Source organism: Chaetodon auriga, chromosome 7 (genome assembly GCF_051107435.1).
Source record: "Chaetodon auriga isolate fChaAug3 chromosome 7, fChaAug3.hap1, whole genome shotgun sequence".
In the NCBI taxonomy this organism is placed as follows: Eukaryota; Metazoa; Chordata; class Actinopteri; order Chaetodontiformes; family Chaetodontidae; genus Chaetodon; species Chaetodon auriga.
In genome coordinates, this window is record NC_135080.1 from 2,100,814 (window position 1) to 2,117,513 (window position 16,700).

The following is a 16,700-nucleotide window of genomic DNA, read 5'->3' on the forward strand; positions in this document are numbered from 1 at the left end:
GCAGTGCAGGTGAGTCAGTCACCAACACTGCAGCTCAAAAACCAACGAATTACACAACAGGAAGAAAACTTTAGTGTCTCAGCTGAGTGGAGCCTGATTGGTGGCCTCAAGTGATGTCACCTGAGGCAGCGTCAGCCGGGTCCGTCGACGACAGGTCTGAAGACAAAACTAAGAAATGTGTTGGTGAGCTGACCAAACATTAACACACCCGAATGAGCCTGAAGTGTTGGTGGTCGAATTGCATTGTGGGTAATGTAGGCGCACAAAGGAAGGACTCTTTTTACACACCCAGTGGCAGCGACTGGCCCCGGCGTTAGCCAGGGAACTCGCTCATGTTGGTGAGGTCACCAAAAGACTAATTAGCTAACAAGCTGCCGTCAATGAGACGAATCGATTCCGATCAATCACTAAAGGAGGATTATTTCAGGTCAGCTGGGTGGTCTGTGGACTGGGTGGGCTCAGCACGGGTCTGCTTGGTTTAAGGGGGTCATTAAAGGGCAGGAGACTGATGAGGCCGTCAGCAGTCACTGCTGCACGCCATGTTACCGCCATCACCTGAAACACCTCCACCAGCTCACTGCTGCCCGACGGCATCAGCTGACAAACCTAAAGCAGAGGGAAACATGACCTTGACCTCTGACCTCTGTGAGGTGCAGCGTGAACGTGATTCTTGCTCAGTCTGTGTCTCTCATGATCTTCAGTGATGACATTTCTACACGTTGTGTCATCAAGACGCCGCAAACACGACGAAGCTGTTCTCCACACAGAACCAGAGGTGGTCCCAGAACAGACTCAGAAACAGAGGCTGGTCCATGGCGCCGGTGCACTCCTCCTCCTCCTCCTCCTCCTCCTCCTCCTCCTGATGGTTTAAGTCATTTTTTTCTTTTTATTTCGATGTGTGATGTCACTGCGGTGATGAGTTTCATGATGCTCTTCGTCCATCTCGTCGTCTCTTCGTCCTCAGAAGTGCGTCTGTTTGTTCTCAGCAGCTTCAGCCTGTTGATACAAACACAGGGAGGAAGTGGCAGTGTGTGTGTGTGTGTGTGTGTGTGTGTGTGTGTGAGATCTGTACAGCGCAGCCCTGGCGGAGGATCCTTACTGTGACTCTGGCAGCGTTCGCGGCGTCGCTCTGCACATCCAGCTCCTCGGCTGCTGCTGAACGGAGGAATCATCAGACAGAGCGGCTGAATCACGCAGCCTTAACGGATCAACACTAACACTTCGCTGATCTTTCAGTCACAGCCAACATTTTGATCCTACATCCACAAAATACAACATGTTCCAGACAAACAGACGATACAGAGAAGATCTCTGTCCCACTGCTGCTTCTGGAACATGTGGCTCTGATGTCAGACTAAAAGTAAGTGACTGTTAATCAAAAATCACCCGGGTGGGAACATGGACCACCGACATCCACACTTCCTGTCCGGTGGGACGTGTGTTGCATGCTTCCCTTTGTCTCTCTACCATCGTGTTTCGAACAAAATGTTAAATATTTGTTGCTTTCAGTTTCTCAAACAGGAAGATTTGCTGCTTTTATCCAGTTTTGGCTTTTGGACTGCTGGTCGGACAGAACGAGCTTTGGGGCTTTGAGGACAAAACACACAGTCGATCTCACGTCTGTATGCTGAACATGAAGCTACAGCCGGCAGCCTCTTAGCAAAGACTGGAAACAGCCGGCCTGGCTCAGCCTGAAGGGACCACAGTCCACCGACCAGCACCGACATGTTCAGCAGATAACATGTTAGGTCTGATCGGTTGTTTGGTCTGCACTGATAAACACAACCAAGATTTAACTTGTTCATTCAGGAGCTTTAGAGGTGCTGGTACGTGGATTTTGTTACCCATGTTTCCAATTTTTATGCTAAGCTAAGTTAGCTGGCTGCTGGCCTCTCGTCCACCTGTCAGCAAGAAGTGCGTTTTCAAAATGTGGAACTTTTCCATCAATGAAACAAAGAAAGATGGATCCCTGGATCAATAATGATCATAGAATATGACTGTGACCTCGCAGACTCTGCTGAAAGCCCCCCCCCCATGAGGATTCATTCTTCTGATACTCGCTGACTGTAAGATGACCAGAATGGTTTTAGTGGTTTTTAATAGGGCTGTTTCTGGTACTTGACTGATTCACGTCATTCATCTGCATCCAGTCAGTCGAGTCTCACAAACGTCATCAGATTTAATTGAATCAGACTTCAAACGGCCTCCGTTCTGTCTGCCCATCATCTGTCCAGCAGGCTGCAGCTCATTTCCTCTCAAAAGCCTTTTAAAAACTTAACTGGGCCTCTAATTTCCTGGTTTCCTGATCTACACCCTGACACCAACAAACACACACACAATCACATCCACAGATGTGTGTGTGCGTGCACGTACACACACGATGAGCTCATCTGACTTGTGCTGTTTATCACGAGTGAGTCACCGGGAAAAGTGTAAATTCAATCAGTGTAGCTGCAAACAAAAGAAGACAACAGCAAGCGCTGGTCTTCATCCGCCGTCTTCACGCTGAACTGAACATCAGAAAACACGTTTCAGAGTAAACAACGATGACGTTCACACACTGAGAGGAAGACGAAGACTCGGAGGGACCAGGCAGCTAACCATGACCTTCATTACCAATGAACCGACGATCGATCAATAATGTGTCAGAAAACAGTTAAAAATGGGTCGTCACAGTTTCCCACAGCCCAAAGTGACGTCTTCAAATGTCTTATTTTGTCCGAACAACAGTCCAAAACCCGACGTATTCAGTTAAGTTTATCTAGATGACGAGGAGTGAAACGACGAAAAAGAGCCATGACACATCACGTCTAAGGAACCAAAATCATCAGACTAACTTCACCCTGCAGCCGCCCGAAGAGCAAGTTGATCTGAAACACTTTTCAAAACTTATCCATTTGCCAAAGTGACACCACAGCCTCAAGCCGAGTGGTCGTAACGGAGCGTCTAATGGCTGCACTTCCTGTTTATTCCCACTTTCAAACCACCGTGTGCAGAAATGAAGGACGGATGTTCCCGCTCCTCCGGTGAATAACGGTGCGTGGTCCCCGAGCACAAATATCATGTGGTATTATTTTCAAGAAGCGCTCGTTGGCTCAATCTGCATCAACCTCAATAACAACACAGGCTTTTTACGGGAGGCCATGAATGAAAAACAGCTGAAAAGCATCCATTAGGTTTTCATCAGGGAGATGAAACAGTGGTTCAAACAGAAGCTCTGACGTCCCCCGAGACACCAGCAAAGTCCTAATCTGACTCTCAAAACCTGTTTTCTGTAAACTTCTGGTCCAGAAAATACCAGATTTCTAAATAATTCACTCAGTCAAATTTAAAAAATATTAACTTAGAAACACTGAACTCTGCCTGTGATACACTCAGCATGTGTGGGGTTTGAACAGGAGCTGTTTCAGGCTGTTTCTGACACATGTTACAGTCAGGATCTTTAAATTCAACTGTCTTTGACTGCTCTGCTGTGGCCTGATGTGTTTACACAGGTTTATATCTCCCGCTGCAGCAGTTCACACACACAGGAAGCACAAACTGGATCCGTGCAGAGAAACCAGTTTAAGGTCAACTGGAACTTTACGAACCAGCCCGTCAGGAGCGCAGCAGGAACCAGAGCTTTCTCCACCTGCTGCCTCTGAACTCCAGTCACATTTCAACCTCGACCGGCTCGAGCAGCCACATCAAGCCCAGCGTCAGATTTAAGAGAGTAGTCAGGCTGTGAGAGGGGACACAGTCTCAGCTGTCTGTCCCTCTGTCCTCACAGAAGCAAACATTTATTTGGGTTTGTTTGTTTGGGACGTTTAGGTGGAGGCAGTGTACTTTCATTCCTCTTTTTCTCGCTCCTCAGTGTGAAAAATAAAAAAAAGGAATTTGATCAAGAAACTCACATTAAGACCAGAAAGACTGGAGGAGCAAGAAGGAGAGGGTTTGGTGAAGCAGGCAGCCACGGAGGCACCGTCAGCAGCCACAACAGGACGAAAACAAAAAGGATCACATGACCAGGAAGATGAACACAGGAGGAGGAAGGGCGGGGGCTGGATACACCACACAAGGAGGTGGAGTTAGTACTTTCAGCCCGTCACAGCAGGAGCAGGAAGACAGCCAGGAGGAGTTTCAAACAGGAAGTGGGGTCCTGATTGGTTGGAGAAGGTAGTGATGCTGCGACAGGTCCACAAAACAGGCTAAGTGTTTAAATAAATCTTTGGATTTTGTAATGCCGCCAAACAGCTGCCACCATGATTTATTTAGACAAAGAAGAAACAAAAAAAAAAAAAAAAAAGGCGAGGGAGTGAGAACACAGATGAGGAAGATGAGGAAGATGAGGAAGCCACAAGATCACAAGCATAAAAAGAAAGAGTGAAGAGGACGTTAGAGGAGCGCGGGGGGTTTCTCACAGTAAGACACCGTCTCAAAGTCACTGATATGGACCGCACCTGAGGACGTGTGCTCTGAGGACATCTCCACCTTCTCCGCTGTCTCCTTCGTCTCCTTCGTCTCCTCCGTCTCCTTCGTCTCCTCCGTCTCCTCCGTCTCCACCGCCTCCACCGTCTCCACCGCCTCCACTGCCTCCACCGCCTCCTCCGCTTCAACCTTCTCCTCCGTCATCTCTGCTGTCGGAGCAGCGTCGGTCCCAGCGGGCGCTGCATCGCCATCTTTCTCCTCTGCTGGTTCAGAGGAGCTCTGGTCGGCCTCCAGGACGGCCGGAGGGGGAGGGGACTCCAGTTTGTCTGCTGTCGGAGACAAAACAAAGTCCACAAAGCTCCACTAAGTATCCAGCAAAGTAGTGATTGAGCTGATAATTCTCTGCAGGCTCATTATTGAGGGCAGCTTCTTTCACACGGTCACATCAGCATGAGGGCACTGTCATGGAGAACATGTTAGCATGCTGTGTTAGCATTAGCTCAGTTCAGCCTCACAGAGTTTGATCTTTGAGGGTTTTATTACCTTGCGATGGAGCAGCAGGTGTATCCTGGTCCGTCACCACGACCACCCCACTGACCTCAGAGGGGGCGGGGTCAGACGGCGGTGCAGCGGGGGTGTCTGCTGGAGGGGACTCTGGTTCAGTCACTATCACAGTCTGCTGGGCTTTAGTCTCCTCTGAAGGAGAAGAAACATCTATGGCTAAGCATGGAAGACAGAGAGCAGGAGAGGATGAAGGGAGCAGAAAGAGGAGAGGGAGGAGAGGGAGGAGAGGGAGGAGACGGAGGAGAAGTAGGAGAGGGAGGAGGCAGGGAAAAGAAAAAAGAAAGCAGAGATGAGACAAGATAAGACACCAGGAAAGCCGAGCAGAGAACACAAGACGCAGAATCAAAGAGACGGAGAGAGTCGAGCCGCACTTCAAACAGCATTTCTCTTCTGCAACCAACTTTCTATGCCGACGACGAGACGAATGCAGGAGAGACATCAGAGACAGCAAAGAGTGAGAGAGAGGACAGACATCAGTGAGGACAGTGACAGGCATCCCTTCACTGAAACAACAGCATCGTTATCAGTGGATTCTGCTTCTGTCACCCTGACTGAGACCCAGTAAATGACCAAAGCGTGGCCTCGCTGCTCTGAACAGAGAACTCTACCTGTGTCCTCCTCTTTCTGCGGCTCAGCAGCTTCACTGGAGACAGACTGGCTCTCCGTCTCCTCATGCTCCTTCTTCTGGGGCGGGCTGGCCTCTAAGCTGGGGGGTTTCAGGGGGCTCTCCCCTCCCATGCTGCTCCGCGGTGACAGCATCTCCATCTCCTCCCCCCAGTCTGATACAGGCTGGTGGTGGTCCAGCGGGGAGAAGGGGCTGAGGGGCTTGCCTCCCTCCGGTGACTCCTGGACCGCTGCCGGCGGGGGGATGTGGACCTTCGGCCTGGGAGTCCGCTGCTCTTTGGGGCTCCCTGCTGATGCCGGTCGAGAGCGAGGCGTGGGAGGTGTAGAGGAGGTGTCTCTGCTCTTGGCAGGCTTCTCTTTGCCCTTGTCTTTCTTCTCCTCTTCCCTGGACTCGTGTTCTGAGTCGCTCCCTCCTTCATCACCTCCTGAATCACTGGCATCCTCCCATTCCTCATCATCTTCATCTCCGTCTCCGCTCTTCTCCTCCACCTGAGAAAAGATGTGAAGAGGGGATTACCGGGAAAGAAGCTGGAATGAGTTTGCAATCTAAAACCTGCCACAGCTGATTTTTTTGCCAGCAGTGAAAGAAGCTGCTGAGAAGGTGAACCTGCTCCCTAACCGTCACCTATTTACACTCAGGATTTATGGAGAACTTTTTCTCCTGATTGATCTGAGTGGTGAGGCTGAACCAGAGCGGTCAAGTATTGGGCCAGAAAAGCAAAACAATGACCTGAAAGACACTGAAACGCTCGACTCCAGCTGCCACCCCCTACTGTACATGACTGGTGCGCTGGCTTGCATTATTAATCCAGATGGGGCCTCTCTACCTTCTGTGCTGCAGGAGGTCTGGGCTTTTCCTCCTCCTTCTCCTCCTTTTTAGTCTTCTGCTCTCTCTTCGTCTTGTCCTGTTTCTCCTTGTCCTCCTCTTCTTTCTCTCCTTCCCAGCGGTTGTCATGCATGCTGTCAAAGGCATCCAGATGTGTCAGAGAAGCAGAAGGCTCCACATTCTTACATCACAGTCTCTCCACAAACACACCAGCACGGTCTCATTAAAGGTTAGAAAGGTAAATCTTCAACACGCAGGTCGACTCGGCTGGGACGCGGTGATGCTCAGATTTACTTACCTGTAGCTCGGTTTCTGTCCTCGGCCCTTCCCTCTGCCCCCCCGGTCCCCTCGGGGTCCCTGGGTCCTGCCCTGGGACAGGAAGTCGCCAAATGTCGGAGCTTTGGGAGGCCGCTTGCTGTCGTCTGCAGAAAATATCGATGGTAAAAGTAAATAAAAATGTTTTGTCATACTGGATGTAAGGGTGGGGTGAATCAGAGAGGAGGTGATGGAGGAGTTAACGGCTGTGATAGTTGCTTCTCAAATGGTACACAGGTCACATACGTTGCAGCAAATGATACATGAAACCACATTTAAGATCAAGACTTGTAAGAGCGTGGAGTCCTCGAATGACTCTGTTTCTCCTCTTTCAGTCTGAGAGCTGATGTCTTACGTAACATCAGAGCCGAGACCTGTTTGACAGCGACTGTCCTGCAGTGTCAAACCGCTGCACAGTCCACCTGAACTCTGGGACAAGGTCAAGCATCTATTTGTTAGCTGGCGGGTGAAGAGTGTCTCTGAGTGGAAGGAGAGGAATGAAGACAGCTGGACCGGCTGTGTTTTAGAGGACAATCACTTCTCCTTCAGCCCTGCTTTGTTTTTATATGAACGTCATGATCAAGAATGACAAGACAGACAAACACTGATCATAGAATAGGACACGTTAAACATCAGGAAGAGAGAGGCACAGACAGACAATGGAGGGATGAAGGAAGGTCAGAAAGAGGGAGAGAAAAGCACGGAGGTGTGAAGGACGGAGAAATCCATCAAAGTTAAGAAGAGATGAGAGAGGAGGGAAGAGGAGCAGAGGATGGAGGAAGTGAAGAGAGAGAAGGTCAGAGACCAAAAGCTCCGACGAGTGGAGGGAGGATAAGAGCATGAAGGGGGGAGGGAGGAGGGAGGAGGGAGGAGGGAGGATGTGACAGAAAGGTCAGGAAGAGAAAGATACAAGTACAAAAGAAATGAAGGGATCAGTGAGGAGAAAAGAAAAAACTCAGAGGAGGATAATGAAGAGAGCGAGCGGAGCAGCTCAGGGCTGTGAAGAGGACGCTTCGAGTCATTCCACAAATTAGACACACACACACACACACACACACACACACACACACACACACACACACAGAGTGAGCCAAAGCGGGTGCAGGCTGTGATGTGGGGCAGGTGTGATAATGCCATAGTCTGTAATGTAGTCTGCAGTTATGGTCAGACACAAAGAAATGCAGTTTGGAATAATTCTCAGCTTTTGCTTGAACCTTCTCTCAGCCGGAAACAGGCCGGACGACCTCTGATGGCCGCGGCCATGCGGTGTTTGACTCTCAGTGGATCTCTGGCCACAGAGAAGGCAAAGATCAGAGGAGGCGACGCAAACGCTGAGAACTACGTGTTTAGAGACGCTGTGACGCCCTGAGGTTGGCGTGAGTGCGGCCAGACGTGCTGCCAGCCTCAGGGGAAGATTAGCAGACGCTCACCCAATCCAAACAAAACCTGGACTCAGGTCAAATCCAGGCTGTCACAGGTTCCACAAAGCTGCATTTAAGAAACTACAGTAAAACCACATTTTAACAGCAGACTACGTCGATGGAGTCAGGCTTGTGAGTTTGGTTTTGGGTGCAGACAGACACAAACAGAACAAAAGACAACTTCAGGCCCATGCTGTGGTCTGACCTGAGGCCCTGCCCCGAAGCTCTGCACGAGAAATACGCCCCCGGGCTGCAGAGAGGACACACACACAAACACGTTACAGTCCCTCCACCACATACACACACACACACACCGTGACCACAAGATCAATCAGTGACATCATCACCATGTAAACGTCATTGATGTTGCTGCTAAACCGCAACTTTACCGTCACGAGTGAGGTGAACGCACGTGAGACACGGAGGTGAGAGACGAACTGACTGACAAACCACGTTGGTTTAAATCGTGTTTGTCCAATAGAATCTTCTCAGTGCCGCCTGGTAGCTCCTCCCCTGCCTCACCTCACCTGTGGAGTGCCACAAGGTGCCTTCCTGGGTCCGTCAGTGGTTTTATATGCTTTCACGGGGTCACAGAACAGGTCTTCTCCACTTTAAAAATCCATTTTTCTAATGAGTCTGTTCGTGCACAAGCATTAATGTGCAGATCTGTGATCAGCCATGTGCATGCTCCTACACGGACACGCCTGTGTGTGCGTATGTTTCTGTCTTTATGTGTGTACATATTTGTTTTTTTAAACCTTATTTTCCCACCATACTGTTACTCTCCTGCTTCCACTGCTTCATTTCTTTTGTTTTTTTTGTCTTGTGAAGCAACATGTTCTGAAAAGTGCTGTATAAATAAAATTCCTTATTGTTAGTAGAACTTAGAACTAAGTGAGAAATGGTTCATTCCAAGCCTCATGTACACTAGAGGTGTTGGTGTGAACCCACATACTTTCAGTTCTGTTGAATGTGTTTTCAAACCCGTTAAGGAAAGCGGGTCCTTCTGGAAGCTCCTCTCGGATCAGCGCGAGTGCGGCTTAAGAGGTTGATTTGGACTCCGGGGAAATTCAGTGAGCATTTACATAACGAGCTTAATCAACTCTCATTTACATAACGGCCTTAATTAGCTGGAGGAGGGAGGCGGCGCGGCGTCCCGCGATGTGTGCTCGGTGTTTACGAAGCGCGCGTGTGACGACGCGTCGGAGTGACATGAGATGAAGGTTGACTGAGGGTCTGCCATCCCTGCCAGCTGCTGTGTAACCACGGCAACTGCACAGCAGCAGTGTATCAGTGTGTGTGTGTGTGTGTGTGTGTGTGTGTGTGTGTGTGTGTGTACTTGCCTCTCCTGCTGCCCTGCTCGGGTGTGATGCCCTCCGCAGCCACATATGGGTCCTCCTTGAACCTGTGAAAACAGCCGCAGGGTTAGACACACACACACACACACACACACACACACACACACACACACACACACACACACACACACGTCGAGTTTCAGTGTGTCCTTCTCGTCATGTGTCCATCAGTTAGAATAAATTTGATAGTAAACAACTTCCTGTCCTCACACGTCCTCACACGTCCTCTGTCTTTGTTTGACGAGGACGAGGACTTCAGTGACACCTGATAAACTGGACTTGCTCTCTGGGTTTGTTGAACAGTTGTCTCGATGTTACGTACAGTGCGTCCACAGACAGAACATCGACTGGCAACTATTCTAACAATCGATCAATCGAGGTGACATGAGACAGTGATCAATCCAATGAGCGACGCGGGAGTGCACGATTGGCCTGTCAGCGCCATGGGCGGGACTAATGCTGTTGTCACATTGGGCACCAGAACCAAGAAGGAGTAATATCAACAATGGCGGCCACTATAGCTGTCAGTTGTCTTCGGTCCGTTCTCAAAGCCCCGGACAAACCAACACAAAGCCGACTTAAAATAATGTTAGATGACTCGTGATTGGTTAAGAGAGATGGAATCCCAGGTTATATATATGAGACAGAAGATGACAATTCTGTCTGATAAAGAAAAAATTATCATCGGATTTTCAAATTTCCCACGGTCCTTGAATGATTCATGTGCCATGTATACTTCCTTCAGGAAAAGAAACTCCATTTATGTATGTGTACATATAATACAACTTGTGTTTTTCTCCTTTTCTGACCTGTGGCGCTCTAACTGTGCTACGCTGAACACGGTCCCTGCTTCCAGCCATGACTGTGCTGCAGGTGAAAAACGAGGCCACGCTGAGCAAATCAGGCATGAAGAAGACAGAAGACAGAAAAGATGGCTTGGCATTCTTCCTACGGTTCAATGTTTCCTAAACATGATTAAAAATCACTCCCATGTCCCCCGTCTCACATGTTCTCCGTCTTCTGTGCGTCCCACTCTCGTCTCCACTGGCCCGTGGCGTTACGATGGCGTGCGAGTCTCTCCTCGTCAATCTGCTCGCGCTCCTTCTTCCAGCGCAGGTACTCCGCTCTCTCCCGGCCGGTCATGGACATGGTCATGTCCACGGAGCCTTTCGGACCAGGTCTTCGACTCTGCGGGGTCAACAGGGGTCACCAAGTGAATGATTGAGCTGTTAACAGCGCTGCTGGCACACAGGTCGTTTTAAAGAACGCCATTACTCACGGTCCACTCTTTCTCCAGCTCTGCTCCTGTCTTCACGTTGTCAAAGTCCAGCCCTCCCCAGTTTCGTACATGTCTCCTGCTGCCCTCTTTGCGGTCTGTGTCCGGTGCCGGGCCCGAACGTCTCGGGTCGTCCAGGAAGTTTCGGATCGGTTTGTCTCCGTCCGGCTGAGGAGAAGAATTCTAAACGTCACGTTTCCTTAGTTCATTTAGAAACAGCTTGCTTTGGTTAAAAACTGAAGTTTCTCCCTTAAACACAATTCACAGCGTCAAACATTTACACTTTAATCCTGAAGAAGGACGGCACAGGAGAACAGCAGAAACTAAATGTGGGACAGGGACAGACATCACTCCAAACTAACAGGACATACGAGCTGCGCTGTGAAGCTGCTGCAGAAAACGAGACAACAGATGAGCAAACATGAGGAACCTGACAGGAGGAATGTTTGTAGCCTGTGCAGGTTTGGACGGTCACTACAAACGGACGCCATCTGTTTCCTCTAAAATAACCTTTCAAAGAGCAGCTCTCTTACCCGCTGTCCTCTCTCATACTCGGCTATTCTCTCCATCTCTTCATTCATCTTCTCAATGTTCTGTCGCCTCTTCTCCTCCCACTCCTGTCCAAAAGACAACAACACTTAGACATTGTGTGTCTCTGCTGGTCTGAACGCAGACCTTCACCTCTCACCCACCGCTCAGGTCAAACCATGAAACCACATTTTACGGTTAAAGAAGCAGAAGCTCTTCTGCACTTTGACTCCGACGTCACATCAATCAGTAAATTTTAGTAGCTTATGACACAAACTCACCTTGGACTTCCTGTCTGTCCCTCCTGGTGTCCCCCCTCCCCCTCCCCCTCCTCCTCCTCCTTCTCCTCCTCTTCCTCTCCTTCCTCCTCTACGTCCCTGTCCTCCTGATTCTCCAGGTTCTCCATCTCTGGGGGTCCTGGGTTCCCGGTCTCTCCTCTCCTGGCGGCCTCCTCCTCCTCCTCCTGCTCCTCCTCTCTGACCTCCTCGACCCACTCGTCCTGTTCCCATCCTCCTGGGGGGGCTGTGGCCATCGCTCGGCGCCCTGTGCCCGTCGCTCGGCCCTCTGCTGTGGCCGTCGCTCTCCTCCGATGTCTTCCGGCCACGAGGCGCTCCGGGTTTCCAGTCGTTGACGACTCTCTTCTCCTGCGTGGACAGAATGGACAGCAGATCAGTCACTGAGTACAATGTGTTAATTTGTCCACATGAAGGACACATTCTACTGTAAAGAGGACTCTGAGGACACCTGCAGCCAGTTGGCCAAAAGGGGAAGAAATGATTTCCTATCCTGAATTTAACCCCTTTAATCAGAGGAAATGATGCCATTCAAACAGCACAAAAGACTAATGAGGGCTATGGATTATGTAAAACTACAACATGATGAACTCAGAGAGAGAAGCTGGCAGTGGAGGTGGTGAGCGAGAGAGGGAGGGAGGGAGGCGCGAGACGGGAGAGGCAGCGAGTGATCATCAGTTTTTCAAGGAGCTCTTTAAGCACAGGGATCAGAAGTCTGCGGCTGAGATTCAGAAAAGGTTCAACAGACTAATGAACCAGACTTGACCTTTCGACCCTGAATCAATATCCAGTCAGACAGACGTGTGGAGCAGACGCCACCTTCTGGCCCCTCAGGACCTCCCTTGTCTTGTACCCTTTGCAGGTTGAACATCGGGGGTCTGCAGCCATCAGCGGTCATTTCTGAGCCAATCTGGACCTCAGCAGGAGCCGACTGCACCAGCCCTCTTGGACCTGATTAGCACCAGCCTCAGCTGTGCGGCTGCAGTCCACAGGAGGCCGACTGGAAACATGCTATGAATTTCAACCACTGCTGTCATCACTCGCCTGAAAGCTGCAGCAGGTATTTAAGGCGGTTATAGTCTCTGTTTTTATAGACGTGGATCACATGCCTCAGGAGCAGGTGGAGACCAGAAACAGAGCGTGAAGAGAGTCGATACCGGACTGACACAGGTGACACAAACACGAGTCCACATGGAGAATCGTGTTGCTCTGTAGCTGCTGGGTGTGGAAATAAAGTGCTGCTGCTGACAAGTTTATCACATCAACTGAAAAAAAGTTTCAGCGTTTACAACTTGTTTCCAGGTTAAAGCCAGTTAAGGACAGTGTCTCTGTTCACGTCATTCAATATTTGCATTGAGACTTTTAGGAAAACTGAGCAGACAGTCGGTAACGACATGATTCATTTGTTCAGTGTTCATGTGTTCATACGGTGCTGCTCAGCCGTCATACATGCAGCAGAGGTTAGACTCGTCTCAGAGATGGTAGGAGATAAGCGATGCTAACGTTAGCTGCTGTGGCAGCGGATGAGACACACAGATAACGAATGAATGTTAACTTATTAATCAGCTGTGAAAACGGTGCCAATCGGTTCGTTTTGGGTCCCACATTTCTCGGTTCTGCGTGGGTCCAGGTCTCAGCTTTCAATAATAGATGGGTCCGGTTTGGGGTCACGTCGTACATTTCAGGGTCAGGCGCACATTTTTGGACCCCTGACGACCTCCCAGACAAACTGCACACTGAACATAAAGATTTGGGTAAAGTTCGTTTTCCAGGATGTTTGTGTTCTTCAACAAGTTGATTAAAGTTCACTCTGCAGCAGCATCTGTTGTGTAATACAATCATCTCAGCTCTGTTTTAACAGAACAGCCAGAAACGTTTGCCAAATCAAATCTTTGCACAGCAGAAGCAGAGCGACGTGGACGGCTCGCCAGCACAGAAACACACACTGAGCAGCAAACGGATGAAAACTCTCATCACACAAAACCTCATATTTTAACTTCATCTTCATCATTATTCAGCCGGACTGTTTCATGGCAAAGCTGAGTTTACAGGATTTTTACAGGATCCGTGTAAAGACGCGTCCTGGTGTTGATCACTGCATGTGCTTCTACTCCTTTTAATGAAGCCTGTTGTGTGCAGGACTTCACAGATATCCGACTCCACCCGACACATGCAGGCACAATGCGTGGGCAGAGGCCGGATGCAGGGAATGATGGGTAGATTGGCGGGCGTGCGGTTGGTAAACTGATCACAGTAATTAGAATCCGTCAGAGTTATCAAGCTACATCCTCCGTCTGCAGGATCATCATAAAACAGATACAAAGGTCATCTATTCTACAGCCAACGACACGCCACCGAACGAGGGAAAGAGGCGTCACAGAACTGTGATTCTCTCATTTCATCCAGTTTAGACCTGCAGCTAGCTCTCAGGCTAATTACGACACCTAATAGATAATAAAACAGTCGCAGTGATGCTGAAAACCTTCATAGGCCGACACACAGAAGATCGACCACGAGCTAGTAAAGGAGCTGATTCAAAGAGTTTGGGCGAAGCAGCAGAATCGATTGATGTTAATAAAACCTTATCCTCCAGTTTAGGTCTCACCCCCGCCAGCTTGGAGAGGTCGACCGTGACGGTGAAGTTTTCCTTCTCCGTCTTTCTTCTGTCCGTCTCTGGCTCATGGGGGCGGGGCTTCCTGGGCGTTGTCACAGCGATGCCCTCCTGCTCTGCCTTCTTCTTGTCTTCCTCTATTTCCTGTTGAGATGGAGTGACAGAACGAGTGAGAGGAGAGGTCAATATCTGAACCACGTCGCCCCAAAACAAGCAAAATGGTTGGTGTGGTGTGACAGCATTTACACCCAATACCAGTTATTATACAGCAATTCTGCTCGTGTATTTTTACACATTTCCATACTTTCAGAGGACACGCTGGTACGACTGATGACAGGCATCCTGCAGTACCCTGCAGTCAGATGATGGGTGGACACAGAGACACATTCAGTGTGTGTTTGTGTGTAAAACCCACCTGATACCTCTTGACCAGAGCTTCATTCTTCTTCCTCAGAGCTTCGATTCGCTTGTCCAGCTCTGCATCCTTCTCTTCCTTGGTCTTGAGATCCACCGCTGAAGACTGGCACAGAGAGGGGGGGGGGGGGTTAGGAGGAATGAGGAGGAGGCCAGTCTGTCCTACATGACACAAACTTCCAGAGAACACTGGACCAAGTGAAGCACGGGGGAACATGGGTGAGTCTGACCTTTGGTATCATCTACCCAAACCTCACCTCAGCCTCCTGCACTGCATTCAGCCTGTTTCTCGCTCTGACTCACCATAGCTGCCTCGGACTTGTCTTCATACACAGGTGGCCGACTGCTCGTTCCTCCTGCGGTGAGGAAGATGAAGAGTTAAGGATTAGTCCAGGAGTTGCTTTATGTAAGATTAACAGTCCACCTCCACTCAGAAATGTGTTTTGTTTATGGTTACTTTGCTTGAATGTTTGAGCTTCACGGTGCAGAACGCTGTGCGCAGTGGGCGATTTGAGGGGGATGAGGGTGAAATGACCAAACCTCGTGAGCAAAACCACCGAGCAGCAGAGGGAGTGCAGGGGCGCCGACCACGGCGCTGAAATATCGGCAGCCTAACTGTGCTGCGTAGTGATAAATCCATGTCTGCACGCTAACTCAACTATATCCTACAAATACTGAATTCCATACTGTGCTGTAGCCTGTATACTCCATGAAGCAGTTTCTCTCTTCCTTTAGCTTTCATTTATACCTCCAAGCATGACTTAATGACGCTGCAGTGAGCCTGGATGCCAAGCATTGATCAGACGTGTGTGATGGGGAACCTTGAAGCCTCAACTTGCATATTAAATGATTCAATGAGTAGATTTTATGCCAATCATTTTTTACAAGGTAACTGATTTTCTTGTTCTTATTTTTTAGAAAAACAGCATCAGTAGCACAAATTACTATTCCAAGCAGACTACTTTATGTGTCTCCAAACATGACTGGAGATCAGCTTTATAACTGATTAATGATTATAGTTATTCACCAACTAAAAACACCAAATATTGGCAGGTTAAAGTGCATCAATGACTTTCTTCTATCTTCTACTGCTGAACAACGATGATGATAAGACGTCAAAGATTTGCTCCACTGGGTAACACCTGTTCACTGTGTCTCCTGGACTGAGCCAGGTTTCAGCTAATCACAGGTGAGTTTACAGCCAGGTGTGTGTGTGTGTGTGTGTGTGTGTGTGTCTGTCTGTCTGTGGAACACAAGAACCCAAATGAATAAATCCTTCATGCGTCCCCAAAGCTTCTCTAAGCGTATTAGACCAGCAGGCAGGATGCGAACATGAGCCACAGCAGCATCGGTACAGAACACACACACTGTCCAGGATCTCCACCGCGTTAAACCCTGAACGCCACTGTGCTCCTCCAGCTAACAGATCCGTGGATCCACTGGTTTTCCTCTGCTCTGCTGGGAAGTAATGTAAGCACACTGAGCCATGTCTGACACAAGGCGCCGAACCCCCCCACGATGGAAACACAACACCCACACGGACGACACACAGCAGCCCAGCGAAGTAAACGTTTACACGCCGTTAACTCACATCCCGTTCGTTTTACCTGAGTCTGGGGGGCTTGTAACGAGTGTAAAGAGCAATGTTTGGACTCGTAGTTCTTTGCCAATTGCTGCACCTCAGTGTGTCCTCATTAACCGGCTTCCTGTTAGCCGCGGCTAACTTCCTGCCAAATACAGACCCCTCTCGTGGGTTTTAAAGACACAGCGCTCTTCTTCAACTAAAGGCTCAACCATCGTGTAACTAACACTTTACCAACACGGCTCCAAGTGGATGTGTAAAGACTATTTTGGTGATGTGCTTAATAACGTCGTGGATAATCGAAACTAATCGATGCTACGTAGTTTTACAGGAAATGTAGTTCCGGAGTTGTCCGCCATGGGGCGCCAGCGGCCAGCAAACGAATTTGACCTGAAAACCCAAACGGTGACTCAGACGTTACAAAGCGTCTTTGACCAAATCCTGCCGCCCAAACTCTTAAAGGGAAACACATACACACGAC

General features: G+C 49.3%; 1 protein-coding gene across 4 annotated transcripts; it reads right to left on the reverse strand.

The window, feature by feature from the left end:
• Nucleotides 1-859: 859 nt before the first annotated feature.
• On the reverse strand, nt 860-16,372 carry ccdc9 (coiled-coil domain containing 9). Of its 4 annotated transcripts, none has more exons than XM_076735069.1 (16): nt 16,245-16,372; nt 14,941-14,993; nt 14,639-14,743; nt 14,218-14,367; nt 11,601-11,963; nt 11,325-11,408; nt 10,795-10,959; nt 10,522-10,703; nt 9,501-9,562; nt 8,363-8,407; nt 6,720-6,843; nt 6,423-6,555; nt 5,580-6,084; nt 4,951-5,046; nt 4,440-4,736; nt 860-996 (listed from the first exon to the last, which is right to left on the reverse strand). In XM_076735069.1, exons 2-16 carry the CDS (start codon nt 14,941-14,943, stop codon nt 992-994), a joined length of 2,319 nt encoding a protein of 772 aa, XP_076591184.1. In that variant the 5' UTR covers nt 14,944-14,993; nt 16,245-16,372; the 3' UTR covers nt 860-991. The 4 variants fall into 4 exon arrangements, with proteins under 4 accessions (XP_076591184.1, XP_076591182.1, XP_076591181.1 ...); XM_076735067.1 differs by having other exon boundaries at nt 4,951-5,103; XM_076735066.1 differs by having other exon boundaries at nt 4,951-5,127.
• Between the last annotated feature and the right edge of the window lie 328 nt (nt 16,373-16,700).